The 19,232-nt window shown below is 35.6% G+C and overlaps 1 protein-coding gene across 1 annotated transcript in view; it reads right to left on the reverse strand.

The window, feature by feature from the left end:
- Positions 1-668: 668 nt before the first annotated feature.
- LOC104465819 (dmX-like protein 1) overlaps positions 669-19,232 on the reverse strand; it is a gene marked incomplete at its 3' end in the record, with an annotated part of 28,712 nt that continues 10,148 nt past the window's right edge. Inside the window, exons 4-12 of the mRNA XM_010079017.1 lie at positions 16,332-16,398; positions 15,939-15,943; positions 14,166-14,244; positions 13,655-13,787; positions 11,206-11,272; positions 8,096-8,271; positions 6,442-6,628; positions 4,742-4,910; positions 669-881 (exon numbers count right to left, since the gene is read on the reverse strand). Coding sequence (XP_010077319.1) covers positions 669-881; positions 4,742-4,910; positions 6,442-6,628; positions 8,096-8,271; positions 11,206-11,272; positions 13,655-13,787; positions 14,166-14,244; positions 15,939-15,943; positions 16,332-16,398 — 1,096 coding nt within the window. The remainder of the gene's footprint in view (positions 882-4,741; positions 4,911-6,441; positions 6,629-8,095; positions 8,272-11,205; positions 11,273-13,654; positions 13,788-14,165; positions 14,245-15,938; positions 15,944-16,331; positions 16,399-19,232) is intronic.

A 19,232-nucleotide genomic window follows, 5' to 3' on the forward strand; every position in this document is an offset into this window, starting at 1 on the left:
TATATATATATATATTATATTAAAAAGCAGAAGTATAGCAGGCAGTGTTATTCGGGCACTGGAGCACTTTTCAGGCCATTTACAAGCCACTCATATAAGCACAAATTTAAAATAATGGAAATTTTAACCAGAAATCTTCTAATGGACCTCAGGCGATGACTAACAAACTAAAACAGTTTATATTGCACCTTAATTTAAAATACTCTTATTTTTCCCCATTTCATACAAATATTTGCATGCATAGGCAGAACAAAAGCAGTCCTCTCCAAACTGTATATATTTAAATTAATTGACCATATTATGTTATAGAATAAAGCTATTTAAATTAGGTGTACATTAATATTAAAAAAGAAGAAGAAAGTTATTTCTCAGGTTGCACCTGCTTCCTTAAAAATGTTAACACACTTTCGTGCAAAGGCCTCCAGGTCAGCCTAAGTAAATAATATAGTTTTCAGCATAACTCAAAGTCACTGGAACAACCATAAACAAATTCAGAATTTCTAGATACAGATTTTTAAAAGTCAGGATAAAGAAGGAAATGTATAGAAATGCTATTGCAGTCCGTCTGTATCCTTACATGTCAGGCTGTCTGCCTCTTACTTCATGTGAAAGAACACTATAAATCACTTTGTAAAATCAAAGTCATTTGTCTATGATAAGACTTTTACCTTCTTCTGATCTGCCGTCCATTTGACTAGATTCCTCAGTATTAGTCTCAGGAGAATGATGTTCAAAACTCTTTTTAAGTTGTTGCAAAAATACTTCCATGGATAAGGTAAAATGAAGTTCTTTATTATTTAGCCAGTGCACAACAAAAGGTCCACTTTTTTCTTCATTTTCACCAAGACTCAGAGATGTTATAGAAGGGAGTAGAGGAATATCTACAAGAAGATGTTGACATTTTTGAAAACCAAGTAGTTTGGTCAAAAAATAATCTTAGAGAAATCCTTCTTAAGCAGAAACCCTACCATGAAAAAAATTCACCAAGTGTATTGCCATTTGTCATTCCTTTCACCAACATCATCTACTTTCAATATTAAATTGCTTGACAGCTACTACAAGAGATGTTCCACAGGGAGGCTCTTTGGTATGTTCACATTAGGATTACAGTAAAGCCCTGCACTGTTACATCTTCATGATGTAACACTGTCTGTACAGGTTAATTTATCTTGTCTTTTACTACTACAACTCAATACAAACCAAATAATTCAAGCATAATTTCCCAAAATTTAGTCCACAATGGAGGCTGCAGTAGGTATACACTATAATCAAGGACCATGTATGACAGGGCTTACACTGGCAAAAACTAGGATGGTGATGAGATGATGTCTTCTGTGACATTGTCACATAAAGCCAGGATTTCCGATTGCTATAGATTCTGTTATTTTTTCACATTGCCATGTGATACTACTTCGTGTCCCAGGTGACTGCGAAAAATAAAGCAGTAGTCACAAATTAAGTGACAGAAGCAAGTATCAGACTGATGCAGAGTAACATCATCTAAATTAAGTGCAGCTAAAAAGCAGCCAGGTGATTTACTGTCATTTCCTCCAATATGCCACACAGCAACAATGTTAAAGCTCAACCTGCGTTCAATTCCCACCTAGAAGTCTCCATTGCCATCTTCAGCTCCCTATTTCTGCAGCATTACTTCAACTGCGTGTCCTGAGAGACAAAATGGTTTTTACTCCGATTCTGGTTTATTTTTATTTTTTCCAAACCCAGTGATGGCTTTGAATTACTCATCCTCCAGTATAGCCTAAGAAAATTATAACTGAGAGCACACAGATAGAAGAAAGGACTACCAGGACTACCAGCAATTTTGTTGTGGTGAAGGGATGCAACAGGGCAAGGGGGAAGGGGAGCACAGAGTATTTAAGAAATAAATACTCTTCCTGAAAAGGCCAATTAATGCCAGTCTCAAGAATATCATAATACATTTGACAAAAACGGAACCTGAAGGGAAGAGTTCTGCTGACCTCTCTTTGGAAGAATAAGCTAGAGTAAACATGACTAAGAAGGTGAATTAGAAAGATAACTTCAGATTAGATTATAAATCTACATATTTTGCGTATATATCAAAAGATTGCTAAAGAAATCACTTTTTTCCCCTCATTTTCCTACCTCAAAACTACCAACTTCTACACTGATGCTCAGCTCTGGATAAAATCCTTAATGAATTGCTATTCGCTTCATAAATCTCATTCACCGCTTCCAGAAAACTTCTAAGGTCTTTTGATTCAATAACTTTTTCTGGATTTGCCTAGAGACAATTTTGTCATATCAACCATTGCTTATTCCTTTCACTGAACTCCACTCAGGCTTAATACTAGTTTAGGTAGCACTAGTATAAAAGAAGGTCTCAAGGATTTTGTTGCTATAAGAAAATAAGTTTCAAAATTAACAACAGAACACCAATACAATAAAAATTAAAATGACATTTCTTATTATGTACAACAGCATTATTCTTCAAAAAGTGAAGTGAATGACAACATAAAGCTGCTTTGGCCTTAGTTTTTATCAAGTACTCTGAATGTTGTAATAAGGGCAAATTTTCAAGTAAGAGATCATAAACTGATTTTGTTTAAATTAAATGAAAGAAAATACAATTATGTTTTCAGATTAAATTTTATTTCAAAAGGGCAAACTAAAAGAAGTACTTCGAGAATCTGGTTAGACGGAGGTACTTAAGGACTTGACCATGAAGGAGAACAGATATTTCTTCAAATTAAGATGTAAGATGTGAAAGTTACTTCGAACAGAGGTTCTGCATTAGAGAACCACCTGTTATCCTCCAATCTACTGAGTTAAAGACCAAGTGATCCAAAAGACAGTATCAAAACAGATAATATTAAGAGGTAACACAGAAGGAATACAAGATTAAAAAGGCCAAGGATAAGCATTAGACACCTAGGAAAATCTTCTACCATTCTCCTCCAAAATTATTTTTATTTTCATTCTGTGAGCTTGCCACTGGGCACTTTTATATTGCAATAACTATTCAAAGCAAATTAAAGTTTACTTAGTTATTCTGTATAAACAAATAAGGAAAGAAGTGCATTAAGAGTGAATACATAAGACAGTGAAAGACTACGTGCTAGCCACATGAAAAGGTTAGCTAGCTCTTTGTGCGAGCTGAAAATGCAGAAATGCAGAGAGGAGAACTACAGTTCTCCAAGAAGTACTGGGGAATTGTGACATTGAGCAGTAACATACGTAATGACTGGAGACATTTCCTGTAGAAATAAGATAGCATTGATGGTACAGCACAAAACTGCAAGAAGTTTGCTTCTGGTAGGCTGGATGTGATTCTAGTCACATCTGGTAAAAGAAACATAAACCAATCCTAAAAAAGGCGAAGACTGACTCTAATCTTAGAGGAGAAAGTGTTTACAGCTTACTTAGCCCAGCAATGGTAACGGAAACTAATAGTTCTTTATAACCACATCAAAGGCTGTACAGCTACAAAGACGAACTGATCATGAATGCCTTTAGGTCAAAACTGACCTTTCAAACAAGGATCAGTGGGAACAAAAAAACCAAACTAAAAATAATACTTATAAGACAGTTTAACTAGTTTAAGTATTACATAATATGTTTGTTCATTAAGTCTAGACACATGAAATCACACCACAGCAGTAAAACCTAAATGAAAGGCCATTCAATATTGCATTTCTATTCAGTTTTAGAATAAGACATGCACTTCATTTTCAGCATAGACAAACGTTTATGAAGAGAGAAATATTAGCAGCTATAGGGGATTTTTCTTAATGCCTGCCAACATGCTGCTTGAGTGCAAGAGAATATTAAAGTTCATGGAACACAAGATGAAGGTGTGTTTTGCTTGGTTCAGAGACAGAACAGAAGTACAGGGATGTGTGGCTAAGAAGCTTGGAAATTTATAATTTATCAGAGTGCTCCCAGTATTATACACAATTCCCAGTAAATTTGTAACTCCAGTTACAAATACTTAGCATTCCGCATCTCAGACCACTGTGAATCTCAGATAAAAGGTGACCAAAAATTAAAGACAGGATCTTGGGCTGGGGTCCCCAGCACAAGAGAGATGTGGAGCTCTTGGAACAGGTCCAGAGGAGGGCCGCAAAGACAATCAGAGGGCTGCAGCACCTCTCCTGTGAAGAAAGGTTGAGGGAACTGGGGTTGTTTATTTTGGAGAAGACAAGGCTCCAGGGAGACCTCGTTGTGGCCTTCCAGTACTTGAAGGGAGCCTATAAACAGGAGGGGGAGCGACTGTTTACATGGGTTGATAGTGACAGGACAAGGGGGAATGTTTTTAAACTAGGAGAGGGGAGATTTAGGTTAGATATTAGGAGGAAATTTTTCACTCAGAGGGTGGTGAGGCACTGGAACAGGTTACCCAGAGAAGCTGTGGATGCTCCATCCCTGGAGGCATTCAAGACCAGGCTGGATGGGGCCCTGGGCAGCCTGCTCTAGTGGCTGGCAACCCTGCCCAGCGCAGGGGGGTTGAAACTAGGTGATCACTATGGTCCTTTTCAACCCAGGCCATTCTATGATTACTGTAGAGAAAATTTATTCAAATCATTTCATTACTACAGAAAAAGGTTCATTCATGTATTGAAAGAAACAAACATGCTAGTGATTTTGCATGATCAGGTAAACACTGTACAAATACATTTGAGCCAGTTAAGCTTACACAGAAAATGCAGATCGAACAAAAATTGTAGCTCACACTGTAGCAAAGGTTTACCACATTTCTTACCTGTGGCTGGATTGATACTTGCAGAAATATGGAAGTGACAAAGTGCATTTGCATGAGGAGGGACGTTCCTGTGAACTTCGTGGGGATCCTGCTGATGTGGAGCATATCCAGTATGTGCTACAACAGCACCTGACCTTCTCCTTCCTCGTCGAAAGTGCCTGAGGTTTAACTGCATGAAGAATAAGGTGTAATTTTAATTCCTTTCAAAAAGAAAAAGCAGATTTCATCCCTAAGTGTTTTCCTAGATACTAGTGAATGAAATTTTTCAGTTTAAAAGCTACTTTAAAGGATCAGTGGAGTTCTTGCAAAAATTACACTGTTCAGATTGTGTCTGCACTGGAGAGATACCTTCGGATTCATTTATGAAGGCCCATACAGTACCTTGACATAGTAACTGCTACATATTTGAGTGAGCAGACAATGTTCATGCAGTTTTCATAAACAGAGAATATTGTTGTTTCATAAACATATACCATGTTTATTCAAGATTCTGAACAAATAAAGCATCAAATCTGAATAATCCCATTTCAGAGACAGAAAAACTGGATCAGTACTTCAGATCTGATTAAATCAGTACTTCCACTCCCATCGTAAGCGCCCAATCAGTTTTAAGGTCTTCCTCCCTTTATGCAAATATGTGTTTCCAAGGGAAAAATAACATTCAATTTTTAGACTGACTATGCCAATATTAAAAATTCTCACTCCACATACTGCATCGTTCAAGCTTACCATTCTGCAGATATCTACATAGACACCAAAAGGTACCAGGTGTATAATTTTTATTAAGGATGGTATTACAGTCTTGGCATTCCTTTTCATTCGCTATCCTTTGCATCTTTCCACAGCACGCTCTTGTAAAATAGTTGTCTCAATTTTTACATAACTGTTATTTCTGATCTCTAACGTTGTCTCGTATTTCCAAACGGAACACAGAACTGTCTCCAACTTCCCTTCGTCTTTCAATATTTTATTTGCTGTCTTGTGCCTTTCAGCCTTTCATCTTTTTCATCTATGCCACATGCGCTACGAAAGCCCAACAAGCATGCCAAATACATGACTCCATTAAGACAAAAATGCAATGCCCACATACTCTCCGCACAGCTTTGTAGGAGACCACTAATGCTACACCTTCCCTGCTTTCCTTTGGTTAGAAAACACTATCCAGTAAGGATCATTTGCCGTAGAGATACAGCTTACAAGCAGTCTACTCTACTTGAAGACTACAGCAGAAAGGCAACAAAGGCTATCTTTCTTCCCTCTGTATTATCACTGATTTTCCAGTTGCAGAAGCCAGAAAACATCCCACAACTTCACAGGTAACAAATTAGCCTTTACCACACATTTCAAAGCAGCATCACTAGTGGGTTTCATAAAACCTATATACAGTATCTGGTCCATGCTGTTCCTAGCCCTTTGAACCAGATATAGCAAAGCACTTTGCTTCAGACACCAGAGCAAAATAGGCAACAGTGACAGAAGAACAGTGTGTCTTCTAACGTGAAACACGCAGTAGGATAGCTGTCAGGTTAGCCTTCCTAAGGAAGATTTCAAGTAAATTCACTCTTCTATAACATTTTATGCACATCCATGGTATAAAGGATTTCAGCTCATGATACATGTTCAAGTTACTAATTACAGCCACATCTAAAATTATGTGTGTGTACATGTGTTTATTCTCACTGTTCAATTTCACTTCTTACCTCTAAAGCATTTTGCACTTTCTCCTTACTTGAAGTATTTCTCTTGAAGTTATTTGTGAAGTTTACTGCTTCACTGCAGTTGTATCCTCCACCATACAACAGACTGTCATTGGGTAACACAGTCTCTACCCAGAGACGACAAACATTATCCTTACAGCAAGTCAGGAGTACATTGCAGACAGCACCACTAATGAAAGAAAATTTAAGGTGTGATGAAGCTGGTTACTATCACACAACATCAAAATAAAACAACAGTACCAAACAGTTTTGTATTATCAGTTTTCAGAATTGCACCAAATAACTTAAAGATACTAAGGAAAGAAAAACACAACACCACACTCTTAGGAACATGATGTATGAAAAGCTTTCATATCTATTGAAGTATCTGAATATAAATTACCTCAAACTTCGTGACACAACTGTGCAACACCAAACCATGAATTTCATAACTGGAATAGCAAAATTTATGTTTTTATTTTTGAAGTCCTTCACATAAAAAACCTAATAATATTCTGAATATCTGCTATCAATTCTCCAGACCTTACTGCTATATCGCACTTAAAAAACTTATATATCCAAAAGAGAGAAACCAGGGTAATACCACGAATACAACAGCCAATTTAAAACTACAAACTTCTCTTAATTAGTAGTTTTCCAAATGCAATTTGTGTTACATATATAAAAAAAAAATCCAATTAACCTAAACTAGGCACTGAAAAAAGCTACGCAGGTCATCAGGTTTCCAGTTCATATAAGTTCACAATTTAGTTTTAGCTTAGACTTGAAAACTATAAGAATCATCTCACTGGACTGTCCAGCAGCAAACTCCCTTAGGCATCATGGAGTAGGTAGATTTTCAAAACTGATTTAAGAACTACCGTAATGGCTTTATGAAGAGTCTTCTACTTAAAGATTTATACAAAAGACAGCATAAACTTGCTCAAACACACAAAGGTATGCAGAATTCAAATGGATACTATTTGGAATAGTATGGCAAAAAGATGGTTGCAGGGCACAAAATTGGTTGTTACTTCAGATAGAGACTGCAATTACTGGTGAGAACTAGGGACAGGTCATTTAGGAATCGTCAGACTACACACACAAAAAATCAAACCCAAGATATCAATTCCAAATGATAATTTTAATTCAGTTTCTAGATACAGTTTCTGACAGAGGTCTAGTTTAGTACTAGGGAAAGTAAAAAAAAAGATAAAATAAATTAAAACATTTGAATGTTTGAGAAAGACAAAGTGACAGGACTTTTGAATTGCTCTGATTCCATTAGGACAGAAGGAGAAGAACCACCTGGGATCAAATGCACGAATGGTCGTTTAAGACAGTGCAATCAAAAAGATGCAAAGAGAGGTAATTTTGCAAGAGCTGATTTTATATTTAGAACAACCTTTAAGCCAGTCTGTGGGACTCCCTATCTTTACAGTTCCTTCACAGGTAAGAGGATGCTTAGCCTACTCTCAAGGGCTTCACTGTGAAGGAATTACAGCAACAAACACAAACAATATACAAGGTGTGCAAACTCAAATATTAACTGATGCAAATTGTACAACGTGTGACTGTTGACTGTACAGCTGGGAAGACTGTAGAGTTTGGGATTTTGGGGGCAACTTAAAAACCTCAGGTTATTAGAACTACTGACCGTGGGATGAATTTACTGGTCTTCCTCCATGAAAATGTGTTTACCGATCGAGGATGAGCCAAATAAACAAATGAAAAATCAACTTCTTTTGTTTGTTTTTCTGGAGGCGCCCCTGGTCGTGTTATGGCTGATTGCCAACTGTATGTATTGTACCATACTTTCACAAGACAATCATCCTGGGGAAAGAAAAAGTACAGTAAATAAGACTACCCTGTCTAAGAATATGATGCACTTCAAGTACCTATGGGTACGTCTCCTGGTTTTTCATTTTTCTTTTAAGCAAAATACCTTTCTAATTGCAGAAAGTCAGTTCAGTAAACAGAATTCCAAAACCTCATCTTAAAGAAAACATGGTAGCAAAGCTTCCTTTTAATCTCTCTTGCCATTACTAACTTGGATTTAATTTCCCTCTTTCTGATTAGCTGCCAGTTTTTAACCACAAAAATGCAAGCCATACTGGCTTGAGCTGGTGTTCAAATGTTAATACAACTAATTGCACTTCGACAGAAAACCCTCAAAACCCACACACACAAATTTCAGTGTTAGGAATACAAACAAAGGTCAAAAATTATAACTCAAAAATCAAGCTCAGTACTGCTGAGCCTGCTTTCTAGATATGCACATACAGAAACTGAAAAAAAATAATGCTCCTAGTGTCCTTGTCTGTATGCCTTTAAGGATGAGATAAATCAACCCGGATCTAGATTTGCAAGTTGTTGATCAACTATTAAATATGAATGGTACTGAAATATTATATCAACCTGGGTATACTTAACATGACCCTACTGGGGGGGAGTGGTAGGTTGTTTTGCTGACCAGCAACTTCTCTCATAAAAAATTGAACAACGAAAGAAGACACAGAAACAATGATGCATTTAAAGATTCTGTAGGCAACTAATTAACTTCGCCATTTATGGTAAAAAATCCATTATTAAGTTTCCTACTTATCTGGTAATTTTTCCTACTTATTTAGTTATTTTGTTTTGCTTGAGTTTATAATGTAAGATAACACAACAGGAGATAAGAAAATCCAGGCAAAAACTCTGCATGGATACTACCCCTATAGAAGTTATTTGTAGATTAATTTACTTTTTCACAGTTCAATTACATTATAACATTAGAATGCATTAAAAGTTGACTTTTAAAATAAACTCCTACCCATCAAAAAACATTATAGTGAAATACATATAGTATATATTGCCAACAACAACAAAGCAATTTTTTCTTTTTTATGAACCTGTACTAGAACAATTTTGTAAATAATAGTTATACCAAACATTACAGAAATAACTCTTTCGGACAGTAAAATGGCTACAGACACCACAGAACATATAGCAAGCAATACGATACCCCAAATAACCAAAACGTAAATGGAGCATGAAAACTTGCTAATTTGTTATTATATGGAGTATAGTTTATCATCAAGATGATCTAGCATTTCACTTCACATGTTGGAAACTAGTCAATTGGAATATAGTTTAACTAGAAAAAAAAATCTATATTAATTTACAGATTTGTTACATCCTTCTGTTCCTTAAAGACAGCAAATGCTTTAAAAGGGAGTCTTGTAAGCAAGCATAATGATCTGAAATGGCAAGCTTCAGAGGAAAAGCCAAACACCTACAACTAAGCAAATTTGTACTCATCTGTTCTTGATGCATACAATTCAAATCATGAAAATACACGACAACTACTTTTTAAAAGCAACATTTATTTGCAGACTGAACAATTCTTGAATCTTCGTGCTTCAAGGATGTTATTAAGGGACATGATGATCCAAACAGCACCAGCAAAATTCCACGTACTACTACTAAATCAAACACATTGTTCTAACCAATCTTTATGCATACATACTAATTTTTCATTCATGCTTCTAAGACTAAACAAAACTGTACAAGTGCCTTTCATTCTTAAGTCTGAAACTCGTTCTGTCAAGTTAATGCTGCTCTGAATTCTGTAACACTTAAACCAGGTTTTCACTAATCTCAGCAATTAACCTTACATAGTAGCATTTCGTTTCCTTTTTAATAATCCTGAAGTCTCTGCTACGTTCTTTAGTCGGGAGCACAAACTCAATGTCTATCTGCACCTATTAATCTGTGTTAAAACTGCCTATACTGTTAAGTATTCAGTTTCTTTTTTAAAAATAGTAATCTGAAAACTTTTTATTCCCCCCATAAACTACTTTGATCGTTCCATAAATTCTCACAAGATGGGTCTGGTCATTCCTACCAGAATTTTTTGAGCAATGTCAATGTGAGTCTCCCCTCAAATAAAGAGAACAGTATTATCTGCAGAAAACAACTACTCATTTCACATTCCTTCATAAGTAATAAAAATTCTCGTATGGATTTGTCATTCTTTTTTCACTGGATCCTCTACATTATCTTGATTCTTTTCTGCTTTGATTTTTTAGGATATTATTCTCTTACAAAATCTGAACAACAAGTTTTATAGTATAAATAAAAGATTAGTTTGCTAGTGTTTCAGGAAGTGAAAAGGTTTGATGGTGACATTTCGCTCTAATTTTTTTTTTGCTTATTTTGCCGAAGGGGTTTATTGCTTTTGCTGATAAACCACTGAATGCTGAGCACACAGACCTAATCTGTACGATTGGCCACAAACACTGACATTAACTATGTGCAAATATACCTGCAGAGGTGAATGTGAATTCTCTTCTATATAGACAAATAGGAATAAAGATACATTTACACAAAAAGATATCAAAGACCTACTTTTAATTAACTGTGTCAGGATAATAGTGAAATACTGAATAAATTTCCTCACCAGAAGGACACACAGCAGTGAGCTCATCCACAGATCTGCCCCATGACCCTGAACTCTTCTCTTTCTGACATCTTATAATTTGATACTGATTTAAAATGGGTATTTTAAAAAAATAAACAGTGAATGTTTGTTGGATTCCCCCCAAACTACCTTTCTCCCAAATTCTTATTTACCAAAATATAAAGATGCATAGAGGAACTACTGGAAATACCATGTTAAAAAAAAAAATTAATTAAAAGGTGCTTTTTTTAAATGTGTGGCTTTGTTTCTTCGCTTTAGTAGCTCATCTGAATTTGTACAAAACCGTTAGAAAAAATGCTTACCTTTCCAGCAGTAGCAAAAAACTCCCCATCTGGTGAGAATTTCATTAAACAAACTTGAGAAGCAGTTCTATGAAATAAAGACAATTATAAATAGAGAAGTTTTTTAAACTTTCTCATAACTCAAAAGAGTTTTTTCCCCTTGAACTCAAAGTGATTTAATTCTCATGTGCAAGTGTCAAATGTACTGTGTGAAACAACTTAAGCTTTTAAAGAAGTCCAGAAGGACTAGGAGGTACACTTGGAGGTAAACTTGTGTGCAACACAAGGTTGTGGTCACACAGGTAAAACAGAAAACCAAAAAGCCATAGCCGAGGGTGCTACAATATCCAATATTCCAAAATACCATAAGAGAAAACCAGCAGCTAACAGGTTAAACTGTATGCAGATATGCTCTACTTCCACTTCACAATCATTTGTATTTCAAATTGATTTCTGCTGTCCCCCATTATTTTCCAATTTATCTGAAAGACACCTTTTCTCACACCTCCTACAGGTGTAACTCAAGAAAACAAGACGGCATAAAAAGAATAATGTAGTTAAGAAGTATTTGAAAGTTGTTTTTACATTAATGGTCACATTGGTAAAAGATGCCACACAAAAATAATCGAAGCCTAAGTACATGGTTCATTTTTGCTGTGTTTTGCTTTCACTGGAAATGCCAATAAATGAGCTGTTTTTACATGTTTTGAAGTACAAAGCTATTGCCTAAGTGTTGGGCTTATTAACGACAACAAGAACATATAAAAATTTAATTGTGCAGCACAAGTACAGTGTATGTTTTAATCTTGAATTTATTAGCCATGTATACCAAGTTGTAAGGCCTAACTTTCAGGAAGGATTAAATTAGCCATCAGGTCAATAAAAGCATGATGCACTTAGTGTTTGCAGTAACAACAGTAAGTCAATTACAAAAGCCATGCATCAACAAAAGTTAATTTCCACCGAAGTTTAAGCAATGTTCTCCTAGTGGAGCCAACGTGAAGACATCTGGGAATGCCTCAATCAGACATTAAAAATTATTCTGGAAAAGGGTAGTACTGCAAAAATCACCATGTTGCAAATTTCTTACGAAAAACCTATTCTAACACTAACTGAAGTCCAAATGTCAGAAGACATACAAACATAAAAGGTGAACTGACAAAGAAACTTCTGTTTACCCTTTCCAAGACCTACTAGTTCAAAGTACACAACACTCAGCTCTCCTCCACAAGAATTTAAAAGAAGTGGAGAGTTACAAAGACTTCTGCAAGGTTTATAATACAAATGTAAAACATGTTACTGAAAGAACAGAGGAAAAGTAGTATTTGAATGATCTTAATTACTGTTACCACAACCCAGATTCTAAAATCATACCCATGGCATTCTATCTACAGGCTGCTCCTCCTCTTCCCAAGCTGAGAGAGGAGGGTCCAAAGGTGTCTCAATAAATTAAGTAAGCCTTCAACTTCTTTAATTCACAAAGTTCATCATATTCAAAGGAAAATCTTTCAGTTGTCATTTGGCTGATCTCATGTCCTTAATAAAAGTTACGGGAGTACTCAGAAAAGGGAACAGCTGAAGGATTAAAAAATTATTTTTTTCAGGTACACCCAGGGAACTATCCAATCAATGCTATGTGCTTCATAAATAATAATTTCAGATGGGTCCCTCCAGCCAGCCACTTTGGGTTAGTGGCTTAGTTAGTTAGTAGTAGTTAGTTTTTCTTTAATTTCCCTTCATCTTTTAGTTTCTTTATTTTTAATTAATTTATTTAATCTCTCTTTAAGGAGACTGCCATATGGTACACTGGTTGTAAGTGAACGGTGCATCTGATGTATTATAACAGTCTTCCTATGGTAGGAAGGACCATGATTTAAATTTTCTTATAAACTGAAGCACTAAGCTAAAACTCTTCTTAATGTATCCACACATGAATACAGCAAGAGCATTCAGAGATACAGTAAAACAGAATGCATCCATCTTTGCAGGACTTTTCCAAATATCCAGAATAAACACAGAAAAATTAAGAGGTGTGTGAAAATGGGGAGGAAAAGAGAAGGAAAGTGAGAAGGAAAAGAAAGGTGCAGTACATTGAAAATAGAGGAAATTTATTTAATCAGTCCTTCAAGCACAATTTTCAAATATGCAGCTTTCACCTTACTTCTTGTACAGGGAACAAAGTCTACTGGGACAGTCTCAATAACAGCCTTCCCTCCGTATTTTACTAGTGTTCAATATAATTGAAGAACTGCTTAAGAACATAAACTACCCCAAAAACAATTACAACTAATCTTGTAGGAAGAAAGAAATGTCACATATTCAAGAGAAGTATGATTGAAGTTTATCACGTATTAATAATATTTATCAAATAACATTATATAATAGGATTTCACTGAACTACAGTATTTCATCTGAAAGGTTCAAATCATCAAGGAAAAAGGAATTATTTGTCTTTAAACAAGTTTCTTACTTGCACTGCCAGATACACCTCCATTCTCCAAGTCCAATATCTCTTCTTTCAGTATTGTCTTTGTCAGAAGGGTTTTCCAAAGGAACATTTGACCAAAGCTGAAGACAACTGGAACCAGTCAAAAGGCGAGTGCCTAAAACAAATATTTGTAACAGTATAACTACAGAACAAATAGCAAAATACAGACTTCTACAAAGAGAAAAACACAGTTTTGCAAAGCTGAAACTGCAGAACAAAATATACCAGATATTATCTTAACATTTATGCTATAGCAAAGTTACTGTCATAGTAGTGTGCCTTTTACACGTTCCCCTGGACAGATACAGATTGGGTCAATTTGCAAGAAGATGCTCTCATATATTATAAGGTAGATTTCACTCCACTTTGGTGTTCTCTATCATGCTAGGACAAAATAGAAGTTTCTTATTTGTCCCCAGTGAACAGTGAAATTTAAAATAAAAAATCAGTTGCAGTGTCAAATAGATACATGTTTCTTTTATTCTATTCTTACCTGTGGGATCCCATGTTAGATTATGTGCTATGGCTTCCAGTAAGATTTGAGCATTCTTCTGCCACTGATAATGTAATGTCTGAAATTTTAAGTATTTACAAACGTCATAATTAAAACACTTCCTTCCCCTCCCTTCCCCTTTTATAACAGAAATAGTACATTCTTCACTGCACTCTCCAACTTTTATGAATGATGTGTTTAAAATAAATGACTGCCTATCTAATAAAAATTTATTCACTCTGATTTTTAAACAAAATAGCTTTCCATTAATCTGATCACAAAAATAGAAGTTTCTAACTTATTATTTTAAAAATATAGCTTGAAAAAAAAAAAAAAGATCAGTACATAAAACGATTATCAGAATATGAGATTTTTTTTAAAAGGGAAGCCTGACTTTATTTTTGAAAAAAATAAAAGATATACCAAAAATTAAATACACTAAATGCACCTGGTGTTTGATAGCTGCAGTATTCTTGAATTAAAGGATTGCAATAAGATCAAGATAACATATACGATACATCCCACTCCACAAAAATTTTTTAATATACAACTGGACAGTCAACTATATTCAGATTTTTCATCATTACTTCATTCCCTTCAACAAGCTAAGGACTAAATTCGCAAAATAGCTACCTGGTGTGTTTTCATAATAGGTTGCAAAGCTTTCATGCTTTGAGTTATAAAGAAACTGAAATAATTACTGGAAATAATATTAAGAGACAACAGGGTTTTTTTTCTTAATTCACAAAGATAGACATTTTTAAAGTAATAATATCCTACTCCAAAAATATCAAACAAACAGATGTGAAAGTTACAATATAACAACTTAAATATTTCAGAAGTTTGGCAGAAAACAGTAAGTACTTGCAGATAAGGATCTAAATTAAGTACTTTTTTTTTTTTTAAGATCCTGACATTCTAGTAAATGGAAGACAGAGACAATGTTACAACAACCTACTTATGATGGAAATTATTGCACAGATGTTAACTGCAATAATGAAGTAACAGAATATTTCTTCAATTATAAATATTTCAAAGCAAACCATGGGTGGAAAGTGCCTCCCCTACTGCTTACAGTCACTATGCTAACTCTGAAGTTTCAACGTTAAGTGTACTGTTTACATTTGTTTGTATTGGAAAACACTCAGGATGGATTCAATGGCCCCAATGATAAAAAAAGAGAGCAGTACTTCTGAAAAGTTCATATGAGCATAGGAAGTCACATTTTACCATTAGTTCACTCCATTGCTTTCCAGTGGTATAAATTATTATATATATATTCAATACCAGCTATTTAATTAATATATAAAATACCACTGGTTTATGGGTACACCAGGAACCATACGACTGAGCTGATTAGTATAAAGAAAGGAATCCACTATACAGACACACAAACAATTTATTAATACAAACGGAGAGACCAAACCCCTGAAGAGGGAGACAGAATCTCCTTAAGCAATTGCTGTCAAAGTTCTCATCAAACTGACTTTAATTAGACTCTAATACTTCTTATTATAAGAGTAATCTATTCCATGTAAGAAGCATGGTCAAATAACTTGCTCTAAATCATATTATTAGCCAGAAATTAAAATTCTGGCTGCTAATTCATTAAACCACCATCATCAAAACTAAACCATGCTATCAAGAGAATAAATATTGTTCTTTCACATCATTGTAACACCGAAGTACAAGCATCCAGTCAGATATTCTAAAAAAGCCATAGATGTTTTGAAACCATCATAGATTTGAACAAGAGCATGCAGTTTCACAAACCAAAGCTAAAATAAGAATTTTACAATATGTCAGGACATAAAAGCTACATAGGATGGTTCAAAAGGAATTCCTATTGTAATGGCTATATGCTTTGGAGTGTGCATGTCTCTTGGGGTTTGGATTATTTCAGTTATGAATTGTAGGGTTAGACAAATCAGTAGTATCAAGCATTACAGTAAGACCTATTTTAAAAAAAAAACATTTCAAACAACATGCCTATGCCCTCCTCCCACCATTTTCACTTCAAGGACCAACTTATGTCTCAATTTTATTCTAGCATTAAAAGAAGACATCAAAGAAATCTTGAACTTCAAAGCAAACCAGAAAAATGAGTCAGGCTTTATACCAGAGTAAATGAATTAAGGAGTGATGAATTACTTACATTATGATGACTGCTGCTCTGCTTCAAGACGCTAACTGGCTCAAAGATACAAATCACCTTTCCGTAAGAAGCTGCAATCTAAAGCAATTTATATTTATATGTACATAAGCACACACAGAAGAAACAAGCTACAGTACAAAAAAGAACAAAATGCACACTGTTGATTCTACTATTAACCTTTCTTGCAAATTTCAAGCTCACATCCATATTTCCTTTCGATAACAGAAAAATGACATCTAACAAAAATCATGAAGCAAGTGTTGACGATAATAAAAATACAGTTCTTTATTTACACATTAGTCCTGATGAATCACTGGGAGTACAGGTGGACACGAACATTTTTTTTTTCCAAACCAGATCTATTATCAATATTCTTTCCACACTAAATTAGGTAAACACTCAAAGGAGTCTGCAGAGTTCACATTCTCAGAAATGGAACCAACATCAGTTCAGGGCACTTTTGTGGACTTCCCTGGCACGAGAACATGCTACATTACAAAAAAGTTAATTCAGAAGACTCAAGCTACGCAAGCTAAACAGTCAATGCAGAGAACTGTAAAATATAGGAAATACCAAATGCTAACATAAAATGCTCCAAAAAAAGTTGCAGTATGGTCAGCTTTAATTGGTATTTCAAAGTCTTGTTGCATCAGTGGCATCAGACACCCCAAACTTGCATTAAGACAAAATTAAGAGTATATTATCTCAAGATAGATATATAAAAGCAAGCTTAAAAGACACACTAAGAAGAGCCAAAACAAGCCAAATATATGCTAAAGACCTCAGGCAGAGAGCATGAGAGTTGTCACAAAGCAATGTTGCCTAAAACTACTCTGAAATACAGCCTTACAAAAATGAAGACATTTGCACAGGTCATGCCTAATGGATATTCTGCATTCTGAAGTGATGTTCGATGTTAAAAGGAGCACATCTACAGTTCTGATATACTTCAGTAGTCATTCTCCTATTTCCGCGAAATTCTGGCTCAGAAAAATATTCAGTTTTCCCTTAACAACATTAAAGAAAGTCAGAGTCGCTTTATAAAACACATTTTGATTTCAGTATCAGCCACAACAGCTTAAAGAAAAAAAAAAAAGGCAGTAAACCATTATATCTAAGTTGCTATTATTTATATACTATTTGCTATATAGAGAACTGTTAATTACAGATATACATGATCTGTACAGATCCTGTAATGTACAGATTTGTACAGATCCTCAAATCCACACATCTGTAGCTGCATTGAAAAGAACAGATAGTTAAATAAATTTCCATCACACTTATCAACCTAAACATCATCCTGACCCAAAAATGCCAAGACTAATTTCATCATAGTTGCAGAATGCCTAAAGAAACTTTTTCCTTACATCTCAGACTAATATTTGCCCCCTCTAATTCTCTTTAACTAACCTCTCTTTTTCTTTTGTTCTCATAATTGGCCTCAAGTTACACCAGGGGAGGTTTAGGCTGGATATTAGGAAAAATTTCTTCACTGAAAGAGTGGTCAGACATTGGAACAGGCTGCCCAGGGAGGTGGTTGAGTCACCATCCCTGGAGGTGTTCAAGAAACCTGTAGATGTGGTGCTTAGGGACATGGTTTAGTGGGTTAGGTGGTGTTGGGTTGGACTTGATGATCCTTGAGGTCTTTTCCAACCTTAATGATTCTATGATTCTATGATTTCATTCCATAACTCATATTGATTACATTTTTCCTTTTTCTTTTTTCCAAGTGTGGGCAGTTTTCCCATGTTTTATTGTTTAGTGAGTTTTTAAGATAAACTAGCACGCCAAAACGCTAAACAAGTGTCCAGAGCAACTGCTACTCCTGAAAGTTTACATAGGCTTCCACAATGATACAGCCACTCAGATTAGTCCTCACGGAGCAGCATGCTGCCAAACACAAATTTGTGTGTTGAAGAATTTCATAAACTATCAAAATAACCACCCATACATCAACCAAATGTCTATTGTAGTCCCAAGTCCTGGTATTAGAAATAAGATGTGCCGAGAAGCCTTACAGAGATGTAAGACAGAGGCTACAGTCATTCCTAATGATCGACAGTGCGACTGAGTGTACTCTCAGAAGTTTGCAGACGACACCATGATGACTGGTGCAGCTGATTAGCTAGAGGTCAGGGATGTCATCCAGAGGGACCCTGACAGGCACGAGGAGTGGCCCATGTGAACCTCATGAAGTTCAACAAGGACAAGTCCAAGGTGTCGGGGCAATCCCCAGTATCAATATAGACTGGGGGAACAAATGGATTGAGAGCAGCCCTACGGAGAAGGACTTGGGGATACTGGTGGATGAAAAATTGAACACGACCCAGCAATGCGCACTTGCAGCCCAGAAAGCCAACGGTATCCCAGGCTGCATGAAAAGAAAGGTGGCCAGTAGGGTGAGGGAGGTGATTCTCCTGCTCTAGTAAGACCCCACCTGGAGTACTACCATTCAGCTCTGGTGTCCCCAGCGCTAGAAAGACAGGGATTTGTTCAAGCAGATCCAGAGAAGGGCCACAAAAACTGTAAAAGGGATGGAACACCTCTCCTATGAATAACGGCTGAGAGAGTTGGGGTTGTTCAGCCTGGAGAAGAGAAGACTCTGGGGAAGACCTTATTGCAGCCTTTCAGCACTTAAAGGGGACTTAGAAGAAAGATGGAGAAACACCTTTTACCAAGGCCTGAAGCGATAGGACAAGGAGTAATGGTTTTAAACTAAAAGAGAGTAAATTTAGGTTAGATACAATGTAGAATTTTTTTACGTCCTTCTAAGCTGTTGCTACTTCAAAGTAGCTTCACAAGGCACTAGCTTCTCAATAAACTAGAATTAGGTTTAGGGGGCAAGAATGGAGAAAAATTTCAACTCATTACTTTCATAACTAGAAAATAACTTTTACAAACCAACTCTGTCA

Source organism: Pterocles gutturalis, unplaced genomic scaffold, assembly GCF_000699245.1.
Source record: "Pterocles gutturalis isolate BGI_N339 unplaced genomic scaffold, ASM69924v1 scaffold28898, whole genome shotgun sequence".
NCBI lineage: Eukaryota > Metazoa > Chordata > Aves > Pterocliformes > Pteroclidae > Pterocles > Pterocles gutturalis.